Source organism: Motacilla alba, chromosome Z, assembly GCF_015832195.1.
Source record: "Motacilla alba alba isolate MOTALB_02 chromosome Z, Motacilla_alba_V1.0_pri, whole genome shotgun sequence".
In the NCBI taxonomy this organism is placed as follows: Eukaryota; Metazoa; Chordata; class Aves; order Passeriformes; family Motacillidae; genus Motacilla; species Motacilla alba.
The window spans coordinates 34,756,412-34,775,824 of NC_052046.1; the positions used below are offsets into that span (position 1 = coordinate 34,756,412).

At 39.0% G+C, this 19,413-nt stretch overlaps 1 protein-coding gene across 1 annotated transcript; it reads right to left on the reverse strand.

Annotated features, from left to right (window-relative positions):
• Positions 1-1,644: 1,644 nt before the first annotated feature.
• On the reverse strand, positions 1,645-17,757 carry ALDH7A1 (aldehyde dehydrogenase 7 family member A1). Its single transcript, XM_038123597.1, has 18 exons — positions 17,535-17,757; positions 17,380-17,433; positions 16,258-16,323; positions 14,560-14,640; positions 12,109-12,232; positions 11,370-11,502; positions 10,731-10,775; positions 10,326-10,403; positions 9,305-9,402; positions 8,271-8,312; positions 6,588-6,682; positions 5,656-5,740; positions 5,280-5,386; positions 4,476-4,592; positions 3,951-4,048; positions 3,698-3,771; positions 2,892-2,967; positions 1,645-2,133 (listed from the first exon to the last, which is right to left on the reverse strand). Exons 1-18 carry the CDS (start codon positions 17,712-17,714, stop codon positions 2,079-2,081), a joined length of 1,608 nt encoding a protein of 535 aa, XP_037979525.1. The 5' UTR covers positions 17,715-17,757; the 3' UTR covers positions 1,645-2,078.
• Between the last annotated feature and the right edge of the window lie 1,656 nt (positions 17,758-19,413).

A 19,413-nucleotide genomic window follows, 5' to 3' on the forward strand; every position in this document is an offset into this window, starting at 1 on the left:
CCACACTAGCAGTGCAGTGACAGCACAGATAACAGATCTTTGGAATAGTAATTCCCATACTTAGCAAAAGTGGGGCTGAGTTTGTAACGTACTTACAGACAGCCCATTCTCTGCCTATATAGCATGGATCTAACCCACTTATTCCTAACACACAGAAGCAGGTACCTAAGTACTTCACACTGAGTCCCCTGTAAGGCTACCCTTACAAAAGTTTGCATTGAAAAAGGAATTATGTATCAAAATGTCAAGTTAACCTTCAGAAGTTTAGCATGTTTGCTATGCAGTCACCTCTTGATCACATTTGTACATTTATTCCATTCATATTAGTTTTCAGATGAAGATTTGAGGACCAAACATCAGACTCATCATACCAGTTTTGTTCCGTTTATGAGCTGAGTTCCCATATCTAAAGCCAGATGGCAGAATCAACCTTATTTCTATAAATTTAACAACTGGACTTGTGAGATTATTTTACCCTAAAAAAAGCTTCTATTTTCAAGAAAAAATTAGATGTGACACAAGACTATCCAAAAACTATGATAAGCAGCAAGAAATGAGAATTCTTGAACTATTTTTTCATTGTTAAGAGTTTCATAGTAACATTCAGTACCACAGAATAGCACTAAAGAGTACCATTTCTATAAATTGGTGCTATTTGCTGAGCAATTATATTTGGGAATTGAATTGTTTCTCTGCCATATCTGCTAGTGATTATCTGCATGTTAAGGGTATGCTAGTTCATTCTGTGTGTTAACATACAACGCTCTTTAATGAAATGGTGAGACACAAAGAATTAGAGGAAAGAATACTCCTGGTAGTAAGAGATTCAGTAAGAAAAAAATATTTGGCTGCCTAATGTTTGATTTACAGAACGTGACACCCAAAATACCTTGTATAACATAGATGTAAAATTCTAAACACTATGCATTTTAAAATTAAAAACAAAGCTGAAAGGAGACCAGCTAGCATTGTGGTATGGTGGATTTTCAACCTAGTTTGAATGGCATTGCCATCAAAACAACATCAAAATAAATCAATAGTCAAATCAGATTCCTAGAATCTGAGCCCATAATGAACAGTTCTGCCATGTTCAGAGATAGTGGAAATTTGGTATATGACATAGAGAAGAAAAGAAATATCCAGAGACAATACATTAAGAACCTCAGAAATTCCTCTGAGGAAAGCTAAAATCAGTCTAGTAGCACTGTGTCTTTTCTGATCCTGAGTCCTGAGCAAGGCTCCTAAACGAGCTGTTGTTGCCTGTAGTCTCCAGTGGCCAAAAGAAACTCTCATTTGAGGTGAAACACAAGTAAACAATATGTCTTTCCCTAGAAAAGTATTTCCTCTGACTGCATCTCCATTTCTCATCTCCAGCCAGTCTGGTTGTAGGGTATCACAAAAGCTATGACAACCTGAATTGGCTGTAACCCCTTCAAGTGCTAAATGAGATTCAAAGACACTACAGTAGAGCTCTATCTCCCAGCATATGCTGAAAGTCTCTTTTCTGAAGGAGAGGCAGGAAAACTAAAGCAGAGCTTTTACCAATGATTCTTTTCCCAGCTAGTAACTCAGTGTGTGAAAATGGATAGTCCTCTGAATATTCCTGCTCAGAACCAGTGAATAAAACAAATGAGAAGCCCAAGATATTTCACAAAATGTACCTTTATTTATTCATTGTAAAATAGCCCTGTACTGCAGCCCAAATATCCCCCACAGCACCAGTTACCTGCAGGAAACTTGGCACACAGTTTGAAACACAGACATCATAGCTGGAAATATCAGCAAAAGGTAGGGAGAGGATAGAGGCAGTCCTGGTACTGAAATACAGTGTTAAGGCAACAGGCCACCTGAACCCAAGGTGGTTAGTTTTAGTCACCCTTCCTTCTTCCCAAAGACCACAGGCTTCTCATTTGAAGACTAAATTAGTAAGTACATACATAGAAAGTGAAGCAATTTAGTAGTAGCTGATTTTCTGACAGAATTGGTTTCATGTAATTAATTTTTATCCCCATGATGCTTAGGAGCTGCTTGATTCAGAAATTCTAGGATGGTTCATAGCACAGCCATTCATAAGGTTGTTACTGAAACTTGATTCCTTGAGCCAAGGGCAAATCTTTGCTGTAGTTGATTGTACTGAAAGAGAAACAACAATTTAGAGACCAGACTTAATCACTGAGAATTTTTTAAATGCAGTCTGCTTCCTATGTACAAGCTGCTGATTCCTGTCACATCTAAACAAGACTTCTCTAAAGCAGTTTGTCTACTTAAAATTATGAATTAACTTTACTCCAGATTTCAATATAGTAACCATGTACAGGAAAAGACTACATTTGCCATTATCTCTTCCTTTATGGAGAATCTTATTTCTCTTTATTTATTTAATCTCTTACTAGGAGAACATCCAGATAGAAAAATCAAGGTGGGATTTCTCACGTTCATAAGTCCTTGCACAGAAAAAAAAGATAGCACAAGTAAAGGCTATGGAAGTCAGCCAAGAATACTGATGCTCATCCACTACTGGCTGTCAGGAGATTTGTGGATAGATAACCAACATATAACTGAATCACCTACCAGAGGCAATAGCAGTGCTCTCATCGTCCTCTCACTATGGCTGCAACTCAGTGTATTTCCTGACAAGTTTCAGTAATTTTTCAGATGAGTTTAAAATCAGTCAAGGATGGGGGGGAACCCCAAAACCACCTTATTTTTTTTCTTTGGAAAGTTAAAAAGATATCTTTATAAAAACCCTTCAAATCTTCTTCTGCTATGAATGTGAAGAAAAGGCAATTACACTTATAGATGGTTACCTCACATTCAGTAAAGATAGTAGCCTTGTAGTATTGAACTTTTGGAAGTTCATCTGTAATTTAAATTTATTTGCTCTGTCTTACCAAGTAGACCGTCTCATATAAAGTTTCCATGAATCACTTCCAGATTCTCTTCCCCCACCAGTGTGCTTTTCACCACCTGTAGCAAAAACATTATAAATTAAAACCTATTTTTGGACATGGGAATCTGGACTAATTCCAGGACATAAGACATTTTTATTAGAATACATGGGAAAAACTATTCCTTTCCCTTGTCCTATATCTGAACTAAATTGCCATCCCACACAACACACACAGCTAGCTTTCTCCTCATGCTTGATGCAAAAAAACATCTCCCTAGAGTTCGAAGTCTCATCATGGTGGCACTAGAAACATTTGTCTTAACACAAGACAAGAGTACCAGAATGTGTGGGTTCTTGTACAGTTTAAATGGTAAGGTTAATACTTCTTCCACATCCTCAGTTCCTTAAGTATATTAAAAAAAAGAGAAATAAAGGCAAAAATTTTTATTTAAAGATTTTCTCACAAAAATGCTATGTGCTGTAGATCTTATATAAACTTGCCAATATACACAGAATTGCTCAAGACTGTTTTAATTAAAACTTTTACACAGTTTTCTACCTGGCCATATCTTTAAATACCTCCAGAATATATCTCTGAGTAACATTCTTTTGATGAAGGGGAGAAGGAAATAACACATGGAATTTTTAAAAAAATAATACAGCTATTTTTAGAAGTTTAAATCTAACTACTGCTATTCAGTATCTCTTTTCTGCTAAAGCAGTATGATTCAAAATTAACTTTGATTTCATCATATTTAATCATTTAAACGGACTGGTTAAAACCTTGATGAAGTATAAGTAACATACCAAAAGCACCTCCAATCTCAGCTCCACTGGTTGGGATGTTAACATTCACAATGCCACAGTCAGATCCCTTTGGCCTACAAAGATAAGGCACAATTCCTCCTCAGGATCAGGAAAGGTTCCCTCCCTAAAATGAGGGCTGTAAAATGCTCAACTAGCATTACACAGAGGTTTACAAAAGACATGAAAGACTGATCATGTACAGCAGGAAAGTATAAATTTAAAGTATAAATTAAAAGTATAATTTAAATTATACCCTAGCCAGCGGAAAATCCTTCCCAAATCCTTGGTAAAGATACTGCTGGAAAGACCTTGTTTTACTTCATTATTCCAGGCAAAAACCTCCTCTTCCTCCTAGAAGAAGCATGTATCAATGCTTAAGCTGTGACTATCCAAAGCAAAGCAGTTACAAAGAAGCTCTGTGAGAAATAACTCAACATACCACAGCCATAATGCAAATGCACAGAACAGCACTGTACCATGCTAGCAATACCCCCACTGCTGCATGAAACACAGTCTGCTTTTGAACAGATGTGAACAGTATCAACCATGAACACTAACAACAGGAATCTGTTCCTGTAGATTCTCATCGTAACTCCAGTGCTCTTCACATAAATTCAGCTACACAGTGAGTTGAACAGTGGCTATGTCACAGGGCAGAACAAGAGCTACCACTTCTTGAAGTGCTGGGACAATTGCATAGATGTGACACGCGTCTGAGAGCTCTCTCGTGACTCTACTGTAACCATCCTTGACACTTGTTTCACCACTGTTATTTTACCTTAAATTTCAGCACATACAATATAGGGGCAAATGTCTCAGTGTGGACAATGGGTGCATTATGAGGAAGGCCAGTCACAATGGTTGGTTCAACGTAGTTCCCAGGGCGATTTATAACCTTCAAAATAAATAAAAAAATAACCAAGTAAGTTCCAATCAGCATTCTGCTTAGTATTAGTGTAGGAAAGGAACCTTTCATGGTCTGACCACTACAGTTGAGAAACCAGAAACAGAAAGCCAGGTAGGATGAGTAATTTAAATTTTACTTATTACGATTTAAAATAAAGAAGCACAACTTATGTCCACAAAGGATATAATCAAATTATAAAGTCTAGCAGCTGAAACTTATTTCTCCTACTTGCAAGCTACTTAGAATTTTAAAGTATATAGAAGTTGCCAATGAAAGACAAAAAGCCTGAAAATGATAAGTCAATGAGAATTAAACATCCTGTATGATGAAGATGTACAAGTGGTTGTCTTGTATCTCTGTATTTCCTCAAGTTAGATATTGTGAGGGACAGAACTGCAATTTTTCTTTGTTACGTGTTGGACATTCACCATTTACATTGCTTTATTTATTTTCACTATCACTTGCAACTGAGGAGTGGTGTAAGAGTAGCTTCCAAGTAGAATTGCCTTTACCCTGAAGACAGGATTCCAATTCAAACAATTCTCAATCTGTCTAACCTAACACCCGGTAGTGGCTGACAGGACAAGCTGAGGTACAATTCTGGACTAAGCCATTATCTTGCTGTATCTTTTCCTAGAGCACAAACTGTAGCAAGGAAAATAAAAGTTAAGTCACCTTTCCGCCACAGACCACAGAGCCACCTTGTTGTTTCGCTTGTTCTACTGCATCAAGGAACATATTCACTGCTTCTTTGGTATGAAGAGGCCCATACAGAGTGTCAGCTAAAAAAAGATTCAGAAGCATACTTTCATCAAAACTGCGTATGTTTGCAAATATTCTTATCACATCTTAGAATTAACTGTTTTATCTGTCCACGATGAGCAGTATTAGCCCGATTCTTCATCTTCCTTTCAGAGTCTGTATTCTGATCTAACCCCTGGTAAATTGCTAAACATAGATAATTTGGATCTATAATCACTTCAAAATTTAAACAGAAAAAAACTGACAGCAACTTGTTTCCTAAACCCATAAGATGGAAACAGCTACTTACAATCCCACGGATCACCGATGCGGACCTGGGCATAGGCCTTGGCAAGCTTTGCCACCACCTCATCATGGATGCTTTCATGGAGAAACTAAAACATGGTAAGAAAGTTGTAAGATAGCGCAGCCTATGTAACTACTCCTGAAGTACTACTGCACTTTGAAGGCAGCTGAATGAAGAATGGAAATAGTGTTGTTCATATTCAGCAAATCCCAAAATTAAAAAGCGACAGAGGCCAAGGCCTCTGAAACAGCACTAGCACCAGATAATGAAGATGTAAAACCTTCATCATAAAGATTTAAAACATGCCAAGAAACAAAAACCTGTTTTAATTGTACCCCATCTCAGATCAGTGCTATGTGCTCTGTAAACATTTCAGTTTAGCGTCCTAGAACAAATACTCCAGAGATTTTATTGCTCCAGTTTGAAGAATCACTACCCACATCCAATACACCTGAATCAATTAACCCACATCCAAATTGCCTAATATTTACTGAATCAACCCAACTGTGACAAGACAGACACCGACACTATAACACTGTTGAACTTGTTGAAAATGATTGGTTAAGAATTAATAACAAAATAGGTAACACACACCCCCTTGCTTTGCTCAATATAAACACTGAACCAAAATTTGTAGTAGTCACAAGCAAAGCTGAGGCAAGGAAAACAGAAATACAGAACTTTGCCAAGTACTATTTTCCTGACTTAAAGCACATTAAAAAATACATACAAAGAAACTGTTTAGAGCTAGAATTACACTGGAATGAAACTATGTTCTTATTTTCCCACCACACTTTTTTGACAAAATAAAAACATGTTTCAAATATTATTTGTTGCTCTTCACAATATTAGGAATTGCTAGGCATTTTCTGAGCCAATCTGGATTTCAGTTAAAATTCAAAGCTATCCAAACTAGACAATACACATTTACTCACCAGCCTTCTAGCAGTTGTGCACCTCTGACCTGCTGTTCCCACAGCAGCAAACAGAGCAGATGGAATGACTAGGTTCAGATCCGCATCTTCAAACACTTAAAAAAATATTAAAATATGAGCATGTTACTGGAGTAAACAGGCAGTTCACAAGACTTAAGATGCTAAGCAATATGAGACACTTTAGGATGAATCTTTAGGAATAGTTGCACTAGCACAGCATGGTAAGATACAAAGAAACACCTTGAAACTCTTACTATTTCTCCGCAGCTGGAATTAGAAACATGCAATTGGGCATGACTATAGGTTTGAACTACTGAAGAAAGCCTTTTGCAATAAAGTTTGCAAATAATTCCAGCTTCCTTTTAATTCAGGAAACTACAAGCAATTTCTTGCCATTTCTCTACCTTGTCTGTCTCTCACTGAACAGTTTATCAGCATAAAGTAGCAATCGTGAAGTGTATCCATGTAGCCTTGCAAAAAGCATAGCTAAAACACACAGGTGTACAGTAATATAAAATGTACAATGAGCTGAACAATTTCATCTGGCTAGAATGAATAAAGCTCAAAGGATCCCCAAAATATCACTCAGTTTAACCAGTCCCAAAAAAAGTCTCTTAAGCATCCAAAACCATTATGAAGTCTGGGACGAAGTCCAGCCAAACAACGATCATATGATCATTTAAAGTCAATTCCAGAAAAAGCAGGACTTTAACACTAAAAAATAAACAATTTTCAAAGCATAAAACAAGTTCATATTGCTGACTACAAAGCAGTATAGGAAAAAAAGAAGTACCTGCTCAAATGTGACTTTCAAAAGAGTAAATGATGTACCATTGTGTTTGTACTTCAAAAGAATATATATATGTAAATAATCACATTTGTCCAGAATACGAAAAAGGTGAAACAAAAGGCAACAGCACAACAGGACAGCAATTTAGGTATTTATTGATATTATATATTCTTTCCACCATGTTGCTCAGCTTTATAGTATTTATGTTGTTTTTCTAGGAACTGGATCATACCCTAAGGTACTTAAACCTGAAAAATGTGCTACTGAAATAAATACCTGTATGCTTTTCTTTCAAGTATCATAAGTATCTTAGACTTCATATATATGTACTTATACTCTAAAATGCTAAAAGTGTAGTGTTCACAAGATTACATATAAAAGTGCAGTCAGGCATTCAAATAGGCTTCCCAGGGTGGAGTCATTAGGGATGGAAGCATCCAGAAGGTATGAGGACATGACATTTGGGGACATGGTTTAGTGATGAATATGACGGCACTGGGATAAGAGCTAAAGTCAATCTTAAAAGTCTTTCCCAACCTTAATGATTCTACAACTAAAACTATCCTAAAATCAAGCCTAGTATAGCATTGTCCACAAATCATTATTGAAGCTTACTGCTTCTCTCATTCCATTCTCCTCTTCAACACTGATTACTTAAAAGACCATGGAATCTCACTTTTTGTGAGACACTGCTCCCTCCACAATACCAAAGACAGAAAAACCCCACAACATTCTATTATTCTACATGAACTATGAAAACTTTTAAAAGCCCAGTTGGGGGGGAGTGGGGGGAGGGGGAAACAAATAAAGAAAAAGTGACAATTAGCTATGAATATTTGCATACTAGCTTCCAAATGTCATCTATGGGACTAAATTTTTACAGTGCATATTACCAATAATGGCATTGTTTCCTCCCAATTCCAGCAGGCTTCGACCTAATGAAAAACACAAAATAAGTTATGCCACGGGCACATGTATTCACTGCACCTCAGTCAATGAGGCTACCTCTAACTAGAGCTAAGTTTCATGAAACATATTTTTAAGGATAAACAAAACGTTTTAGAGATCACAGTCTAGCCAAAGAGAAAATCACACCAAATACTACATCAATCACATGTCGTGAAGATACCTGCACAGCAGTTATGGCACAAAGAAGTTTAAAAAGTTAGGCAAAAAAATAGCACTGGAAAGAAAAAATTAAAACAGGAAAAAGTTTCAGCATAAATAGTATGACATAGATAAAGAATAAGGTCCTACAAAGATCAACATGCACATAAAATTTAACTAAGTTCATTCATTTCTCTGGCAACTGTTAATCTGCAATCTGAGACAAAAAATCACAACCTCCATCTGGGTGAATATTTGCTATCTGTTCTGGTTTCTGGGAGGCTTTTTTACAATTGCATGAACCTCAAATGTATAAAACCAAAAAAAAGTTTGCAAGGTGCTGTTCATAAACTAAGAAGTAAGAATCCAGCAGCTAAAATTCTTGCCTGTACACTTTTAAATATTTGTAACAAAAACAGCACCTCGAAAATCATCACAATATTTACCAGGAGTAAAAGGTGAGGGGGAATGTAATCATGTATTCTATTCACATTGCCAAAAGACCATAAGCCCTGGCTGTTCACCCTAACAATCTCCATACAATTAAACACTTATGAACACTGCCATACCTCTCCCCAAATTAATTGCAGGACTATGGATTTGTGGATAAACTGGAAAAGAAATCTGAATTGTAACAGAACTAACTGCAAAATGCCATATGTATCTATGAGCAGTTTCAAACCCCCATTTATTCAAGACAAAAAAAAAATAAAAAAAGGTAGCACAGCTGAAAACTGTGTTACTGTTATTTTAAAATCTTATGGGGCACTGCTGCCTTCACCAAACATGGAAAGAAATAGAGAAGAACCCACACACTCACCAAATCTCTCCTGAACCATAAGTGCTACTTGTTTGCCCACTTTCGTGCTGCCAGTGAAGGACAAGAGGTCCATTCTCTCATCTCTCGCCATTGCTGTCCTGCACAATGGGACACAAAGCACTGTGCTCAACAAAAGGCATGCACACAGAAGAGCAGTTTGCACCTTCCACATACATCAGCTTCAACTAGGGAGAGCTTTAAAGCCAGAGCCATTTCTTTGAAACATCAGGCAACTGAGCTAATGGCAGGAAAGCTTCTCCTTAGCCAGGAAAAAAAAGGAACAAGGCTGTTTTCATCCACCTTTTCAGGCCAAAAAAGCATCACCTGTAGTAACACTGACATTCAGTCTAAAGTATATTTTGAGATTAGTTCCAATTGTTATGATCCATAAGAAAAGATACAAATCTATGACTTTTTTTAATGCTTGCCATATGTTTTGCCTTCTCTTAAAATACTCAAAAGATATATTTGAATAAACATTTGTACTGAATGTATGTTTGTACCGAATGTGCATTTGTATATCTGTATATCTGAATGTACATTTGTACTCATTGTAAAAATCAAAAAAAGTTATTTGGATTCTACAGCTTCCAAGCATAGGTATACATATGAGCAAGTGCAGAGTCCTGCATGAGCATGGAAAAGGGGAATTATTCTCCTCCACAACTAATCGAAAACGCAAATGCACTATACATTGAAAACACTCAAGAACATGGTAAGGGGAACCTAATATTAGCTGTACTCTTTGGGTGTAAGCATAAGCAGAAGTGGAATACAAACTCTGTCATGTCTCTTCATTAAATATCCAACAAGTTCTTTGTTTACAGCTGATCTCACAACAGCAAGTAGACATACATATTATATTTAATGCAGGGCCAGAGTTTCAAACCAGCTGATAAAAATCATGTTTTTTAAAAAAAATGTGCATTCCTAGAAACTAGAATAACTTCACAAGAAGTACCTCAAAGAATATTTTTTTACCTTTTATAAAGGTTCGCAAAACACAAGAAATATTACCTACCCAATGTCTGCTCCACCACAAACCAGAGAGCAGATTGCTCCAGGCAACTTGTTATCCTCCAAGACTTTTGCAATTATCCTGGAATCAAAGATGTAAAAACATTAGAAATTTCTGACAAGTGCAAATAGGGAATGAACCATCAGAACTGGAGGTTTTGGGGTAATAATGGTTTGGGGCAATTGTTCTCAGGAGTTAATATTAGATCTACAAGACTTAGTAATAATCTATTTTAAGGGGCTATTTTTATTCAGCATTTTAAAATAAGTGTTATGGGTGATGCACAGTAAGTATTTAAAATGTTAATATAAAGTAACAAGAAACATAAAGGAAGTATCACTATGAAATTTATTCTTTGGAGAAGTTCTCCTTTTTATTGATATGAAGAGCAAATAAACCAGAACTCACTTTGTAACAGCAACACTAACAAGGGATGTTGTAGGAGCACCCTTCCTAGAAAGGGAAAAAAAAATTACATTATATTCCTATCTTTTCAATTCTAAAAGAAAAATAAATAATTCAAATAAGCAATTTTTAGGGTCTCTGATCTACAGCACACTTTGGTTAGTATGATTTTCAGGTACAAATTAAGACAGGAATTCAAGCATTTCCTTCTGCAGCTGAGCATTCAGAACTTCTACTGAAATCCATGTGGACAATGGCTAGGCCAGACTTAAACATGAAAGAGGTAGATGAAAGCAAAGTAGGAGATAGGAGAGAAAGGAAAGCTACTTATTTAGATTTTTAATCTTAGCTGTACCAACTTGGACTATATTAACTACCACTGCTGCAAGCCCTCACCCTGGGTTCTTTATTCACAGGCCATTTGGCTAAGTCCTGGATGATGGATCTGCACCGTAATACCTCAAAAAAGAGGTTACCACAAAATTAAAAAAAAAGCTCTGACTAAAAATAAAAAGAATTTAAGCCTACATTAGATAGAATCAAATATCCAGAAACATCTGACACTCAATAGCAATTTCATGCCTGAGTTAATAGCTTTCCAATTTAAAAATACTGTTAGCAAAGTGGACAGCTAGATCTTACCAGAGGCAAGCGTTTCCACAGATCATTGCAATCGCACTGTTCCACCCATAAACTGCCACAGGGAAGTTGAAGGCTGTGATGATTCCCACCAGCCCAACGGGATTCCACTGCTCTATAAGGGCATGGCCAGGTCCTGAAAGCAAAGCCACAACATAATGCAGTTCTCATCCACTTAATGTTTGGGGTTCTTTTAAAAAGAATATATAAGCAAGAAACCTAGCATCACTCTTCAGTCCACCACAGCCTTAGCTTGCGAAGAGCTGTGTTATTCATGTTCTGCAGCTTACCTGGACCAAGGTTAGCTAGATTGTGCAGAAAGCTAATTATCTGACAACATAAAGTTTTATTATTTTAGCTATTCAGTTAACATAATGATGACTTGTGGTAATCAATAACTGACAAGGAGGTCTCTTCAAAACTTTTTACGTACTTTTCTCTAGCACCTTTCATCAATAAAAAAATCAAAGAGAATCTAAGGCTTCAAAGAACAGAGAAAATGAATGGACTGACCTGCTTATCTGTCACTTCATTAGGTACTTCAGTAGCTGGCATTACTGCCCACCACATCTATTCCTAAAGCTCCCTAAATAACACACAGAACAGAGACCTTGATGCACTACAAGACCGTATATTTAAGTTACACCTCCATATCTTCATTTCTTCAAAGGAAAAAAATAAAGAAAAAACAAACAATAAACAAAAACTCCACTAACAAAACAAAAAAACCCCAAATACTTACTTTCTGAAGGCAAAATAGGTCCACCAATCATTCGGGACAAACCCACAGCATAGTCACAGACATCAACATACTCCTGCACTTCCCCAACACCCTCGACAAAAATCTTTCCCATTTCTAAAGAGACCTGAAAAAATTCAGAGTAAGACAAACCTTTTTACAAAATTCCCTTGGATCCCTAATATATTTTGTCTCCTCTTAATAACAGGTGTATCTACTCACCAAGTAAGATTTTAAAACACACTTTTTCATTAGAAGAAATTAATCTCTTCCCCAGTTATTCAGAACTTAAAGAAACAATACACTAGACTGGACAAGGGTCATATCCCAGTACAACAGGAAGGACTTAGAAAAGGAAATTAATGGAGAAAAATTTTTAAAAATCTACTGAAAGGCGGGTCCAACACTAATGAGGTTCATATGTTTAGATCAACAACATCTTGGATTTACATCAGCAGGCTTGCCTACATTGTGGGCCAGGTAAGGAACAAGTTGGAAAAGAGGGATGACTCTGCTCCAGCAAAACAGCCACTTATATTTTTCATAAGCAACCTGCTCATTTTACAACATCTCAAAGCAAATTTGAGAGATTTCATTTGCAGACACTGCTGAAAATGCTTATACATGTTTAGTATTTTAGAAACCTGGGATGTTTAGGATCAATTCATTGATTTTTTTTTTCTGAAGTTGATCTTAAACTACATCATTCTCTTAAAATTATGTTAGATTTACCCAGCTGAAATACATCAGGAGAACAAGCTGGTATTTGAAGGTCTTATCATGCAAAAATGAGAAAATTTGAAAATTTGGGAACTGAGAAATCACCTACTTATCTCCACTCAGTTTTGTGGTCATGTTCTGACAGCTAGGTGTGGACTTCATGCAGATATCACCTACCACTTTACACTGATGACTGTACTTTAAAAAGGCTGTTAAATGAGTAATCAGGTTCAAAGGATTTTCACAGGATTTTTCTCTCTACGTGAAAGTTAACATAAAGAGGACTAACTGTATTTCTATGATGCCTGCTGTCATCTCAAGACAGAAGGAACAGTCCCTCTCTGTGGCCAAAAACAGAGCAGCATCAGGCATATTTACTAAGAAACACAGCAGGGGGTCTGTAAGTGCAGCAGAAACAGCTGGATACTTCACCAGGTCACAGCAAGGTGAGGCTGGAAATTTCCTACATCATATGAGAAAGATGAGTTTCTATACAGTTCCTTTTTACATATCCTAAAGCCAGGAAAAGTCCTAAAACCTGAATACCTACTACACTTCTTTCACCCTGATCACCCTTTCACTTTCTTTCATCCCCAGTCCTAGCAGAGCTGAACACACATGTTATCTGTTTGGGAAAACTAAAAAAATGTGGCAAGAAGCCATAAGTTTTGGTGAAGGAATAGAGAACAAACTTCTGTCGGTCCACACTCATCAGCGAAGCTCTACTGGTTTTGAATACAGGAGTACATTAGCACTCTATTCCACAACAGAAACTGTGCTGAGGAGACAACATCAAGGGAAACAGCAGAACAAAGTTTCGAAGGTTAACAATATGGGCTTGACTACACATGGAGTTATTCACTGACAACTGTTTCTGAACAGCAGCACAGACAGGCAAGCCCACAAAAAGAAAGTGGAAGTTCCCCACTTGACTCCTTTTCTTCCCTAGCAAGAAAAGAAGTAAAGCAAGAGTTTTAAAGGAGTGGTCCTTCAGCCTTTATGTCCTGCATGGCACTGCAAGATCATCTCATTAAGACCATCTCAACTTCTAAAGCATGATATTTCCACATGTCACTTGCCAAAATCCTGCAGATCACCAGAAAGAGCTCAAAGTTAAAAGCTCTGTATTAGAGGAAGGTTTTTTTCAAGATACTTTTAGTATTAGGAAGTGCCCTATCAGACAGGCAGGAGGGAAAATAGCAGGGCAACAGTTGTACCACTCATCTCAGAGAGGCCTATAATAAATTTTCTTTTCCTATTATAAATTGTCAATTCACAGAATCATAGAATATCCTGAGCTCAAAGGGATCCACAAGGATCAAATCCAGCTCTTGGCCCAGCACTCTCTCCAGGAATCACAACATGTACCTGAGAGCATTACCCAAATGCCTCTTGAACTCTGTCAGGCTGGTGCTGTGACCACTTCCCTGGGGAGCCTGTTCCGTGCCCAACCACCCTCTGGGTGAAGAACCTTTTCTTAACAAACAATCAAACTCTCAGCTGACACAGCTTCATGCCATTTCTGTGTCATAATAATTTTTTTTTTCTTTTTAAAATTAAAACTTAATTAGGTAAGCTAATGGAACTAACAGCAATTACCTAACAGTTACTAAGGTTAATATTGCTAAGGGAGAACTTAGTATTAATGAAAAAAACCTAGTTTTGACACACCCCTCACCCTCATTCCCCACTCTCACCCCCAAAAAATGAAGGCCACTTCTGAAAATATCTTACCAAACTTCCTAGAACTTTGATTTTTTGTCTCAGGGCATCACCAATCTGTCGCACTATTTCTCCACGTTTAGGTGCAGGGATCTAGTCGAAACAAAACAGAAGAATCTATGTCAGATTGAAAATCTGTAACTCCTGCTGTATATATACTGCCAGTTTTCTGTCCTTGTAGTAAGCAATCACTGATTACTGTGCTCTTTTGTTTATCTTCCCAAGACACCACTACTTGCTCCTTTTGATAACATGCACTGCTTTACAAGAAACTGTTTTCTGCCTCAGAGACTGATAATAGTACAAACACTTTGTCTAAAACATTTTGTTTAAAACTTCAGTTTCACTAAATATTTCCAAAAGCATTCAGATTGTTAATTTTCTTACATCACCTACATCACCCCCAATGCAACCAATCACCTGCACCTCAAGAAACAAGCATTTTTCATAAAAGTGCATTTACTGGTTTCTGAGCCTTGAAGTGTACTTAATACCACATTTTCAAACTTTCTTTCAGTATGACATTTACTTGGTTAGCAGAAATTAAGACCATAGAAACCTCAATCATGAAAATATTAAGTTCATACATCAACTCTTAATGTATTTTTTAATGTGGTACCAGTATGGTAAATAATAATCAATAGCCAAGATCAATTTGCAAACCATCTGCAAAAGGATTTACAGGTTTAAAACAGCAGCTCTCTGTAAAAAACAAGACTGAGGAGAAATGCATAAACCATGCAAGCATATCTCTTTACAGGCAATATCTTTCAAAAAATCTCATTACAAACAACAAAATTCACAAACTAATAACAAATAGCTTCTAGGAAAAGCCTTCAAGAAACATTTGATGTGTTGATTCTTTACCTGTTGCATTGCTTTCAGATAATTTCCAAACACGTTATGAGTTACCAACATTATACTCACAAATTGTAACAAAAGAACACATACTAACATATCCTGAGGAAGCTGTTTTATTCATCCTAAACTTTGTTGTCTTCAGACAAGGCAAACTACTTTGCTGGCTAAAACACAGAGTGCACAACACCTTTTGAAACCCAGGTTTCAGCTTCTGCCAACAGACAGCTGTAAGAACCAAGCCTGGCCCAGCCATCAAGAGAATGGGTGCTGGCTGGACGCAGCTGGTAGAGCTGCATGGGGAACTATAGCTCGCTAAGGAAAAATATCTTAGCTATTATATACAACCTAACACCAATGCTTTTGAACCACAAAGTTGTTCTGTTCACCAAGAGAGCAGGTGAACCAAAAACTCCCATGTTTATAACCAGCAGTCTTCCTCACACCAGGAGAATAAGAAGATCAACACAAGTTACACCTCCAAACACTCCACAGAGCTCTCCCAGAAGAGGCGGCGACAGGAAGCGAAACATGCACAGGGATAGTTTACTTGCTACAAGGTTTCTGAACTTCACCAGATCTGTTGGCAACAGCTCACAGGCACAAGCCTTGGTAAATCTGCCAGAGTTTTCAAAACAAACATATCCCACAAGTCAATGTCCTCATCTTTGTACCCCAATGGTATCACACACAAACTATCTGGGTTTGTTTCTTGAGGTCTGCGTTGCAGATTTTTGCTCTAATGCACCATACACAGCATGAACACATTTTTACACTTTCACCTTATGCGGCAATTTAATAGCCTGTCTGTGACAGAGATCTGTAATAAAAGAGAAGTCTCCATTAACTTACATCAGCCCAGATCTTCCATGCCTCTTTAGCCTTCTTTACTGTTTCTTCGTAATCCTCCAAATTACCCTACATGAAGAAGCACATCAAAGTTAGGAAAATCAAACGCCCAAAAGAAATGCCACAAAAAAGCTTCTGCATCCAGCTCAAGATATTTTTATAGAGAGTACTTGCACTACATGATTCCACTTTTATAGGATGCTTGTAACTTGACACAATTTGGATCCAATATTACAAGTTGTCTGAAGCCACTGTCAATGAAAAGCACACGTGCTGCCTAAATTTAAAAAAAAAAAAAAAAACAAAAACAAAAACAACACCTCCAAAAACCCAAAAAAACCACACCCCAACACCAAAAGAAACAAAATAGAAAGAAAGAAAGAAAGAAAGAAAGAAAGAAAGAAAGAAAGAAAGAAAGAAAGAAAGAAAGAAAGAAAGAAAGAAAGAAAATGAGCAGAAATTGTCATGAGGGTGTTAGAGGAAGCTCCATAAAGGTTTTTTATATGTTTTATATATACACACATACACACAAATATAAATATGTCCTACTTCATCAGTATCACTGGGCATCAAGGGCTAATTGAGTCCTAATGCACAAAAGGAGTATGTTAATACAATGGCGCTATCCTTACAGTAAAAACATTCACAAATTTACTACTTGAATGTCACGTTGCTCTCCTTCCTACTTCCTCCCAGGCCACTCATCCATACTAAATAGGCCCAATCTGTCCCTAATCTGCAACTTCCCTAAGAACAATCGAAAAGGGAAGGGAGGAGTCCTTGCTCTTCCTAACAATGCTTGCAAGAATGCGAGGCGCAGGGCTGGAGAGACAAGAAGGAAAAAAAAAAAAAAAAAGCAAAAAAAAGCAAACAGACTGTTTTTCTTCCCAGGATAGCCGCAGGCATATTGCCAGCAGTAGGCCCTGAGCTCCAGCGGCCGCCCTGGACTCAACATCCCCTGGACCCTGATGTGGTATCGGGAGTTTCGTGCCCTTTGCCATTCGGGTGGCGGGCAGGGGCAGCGCCCAAACCAAGGCCCCAGGGCGCCTCGCTCCGGTGGCAGGGCACGCGGAGCTGCTCCCGCCCCGTCCCCACCGCACCGGGGCTGCCCCCGGCCGCGCTCACCTGCCGGACGCTGGCGATGGGCTCGTTGTTGGCGGGGCAGTACGTGGTCACCACCTAGAGCAGGACGGGAGCGGTGAGCGGCAGGGCCCCTTCACCGGGCGGGCGGGGCGCGACCCCCGAGGCCCAGCCGCCCCCCACCCCCGCGCCCCCCGCACCTGCCCGCGGCCGCCCCAGCGCCCGTTGTACACGCCCGGGTTCTCCTCCTGCAGCCCCAGCTCCCGCAGCCACGCGTAGCGCTCCTGGCTGATCAGCAGCGTAGACATGGCGGCGGCCGGCGGCGACCCTGCCCTCGGCAGCGGCAGCAGCGCAGCGAAGGCGCGGCGGAGCCCCAGCATGGCCGGCGGCCGCCAGCGAGGGGGGACGGGGCAATGGCGGCCGCGCCCCGCCCGCCCGCGGCCATTGGCGGCGCCGGCCGCGCCCCCCGCCCCGCCCCGCCTGGCCCCGGCCCCGCTGGCCGGGCCGGGCCCCCTTCAGCGGGCCCCGCTGACCCTGCCTGGCCGAGCGCCCCTGTCCGGGCCTCCCGCGCCTCGCACTGGCAGCGCAGCTCAGCCCATGTGCTGTCCGAAATCCACCCACGCTCTGCTTCTTTTCAAGGAGGGACGGCTGAGTTGGGACCTCGTCAATGTCTATGAGTATCTGAATGGAGGGTGGCAAGAGGATAGAGCCAGGCTGTGGTCAGTGGTGCGAAGCAACAGGATGAGAGGTAACAGGCAGAAACTGGTGAACGAGAAGTTCCGCTTGAACATGAGGAAGAATCTTCTGTGCGGGTGACTGAATCCTAGAACAGATTGCCTGGAGAGAGTTGGAGTCTCTCTCACTAGAGATACTCAATAACCATCTGGATGCAAATCTGTGTGCCACGTGCCCTGTGATGACCCCACTTAAACAGTCAGGTTGGACGAGATGACCCACCGTGCTCCCTTCCAATATGATCCATTCTGTGATTCTGTGTAATTCCATATGCCCTTCCAGAGCTGCAGGGGCAGAGGCATCCCCAAGTCAGGTGTTTCTACTTGCTGTAGAAAATAAGAACAGGGGGCATAAAAACAAGGGAAAAAAACATGTAGCTGTCCTTATGCAGAAAATAGTAATATGTGGGAGTATGCATAACTCTTTCCGTTCTCCAATACCATGCTTGAATATCAGTTAAAAATCTCAGTGTCTTTGGCTTCTGAGCCAGTCCCTTTATCTACATGCCAGTTTGTGAAATTACAACATTTTTCTTTCCCATATGCAAGACTAACACTCTTACTTGATATGCACTCACCTTGCAACATTGGAAGTGATTTCTATCCCATATTTTTACTGTAATTACACTTCAGTGTCTCTGAAAATTTAGATTACTCACCGTGAGTAATATTGATTGTTTTCAGGAATCCAATATTTTCTGAATGATGAAACCAATGAGGAATAAAGCTTGATACTAAGATCTAAATGTCTCAGCACACACTTATAGGATAGAAAAGAAATGCCACTACTCTCAAGAATGCCATTGTTTATTTTTTGGTATTTCACAGCTAAACACTTTTCCTTAATGTGAATTGCATTAACTACAAATAATAATTTGCTCTTTAAGAAATGGTTGTTCAAGTAATTTTTTTCAAATGAAAAATATTTTTGGATGATGTAAACAGATTAGGAGTAAAAAAATAGTCTTGGCAAGGTTCAAGAGCCGACTTTGCTTTTGGCTTTGCTGCATGCAAAATCAAATTGTCTCTTTTACTTGAAAAATGTATTTGGACACTATAAAACTTGTATCAAAAATGTAGCAATGCTTTCTTTCTGCAGATCTTCACCCTTTTTTGGCCTTATATACCTTCTTATGATCAAACAGGTGATTTACAACCACATAGCTGCAACCCATTCATTGTGTTCTAGCAAGAAAATGGGACTCTCAGGGCAGTAGCTGAGGCATGGGAACTGAGTTTCAGTTCCACAGTTTCTTCTCATCACCATAAGCAGGCAGTTCTCTAGCAACAGCTGCACACAGCTATTGGTGCAGTAGATACTGGTTGAGCCACAGAGAAAACCTGA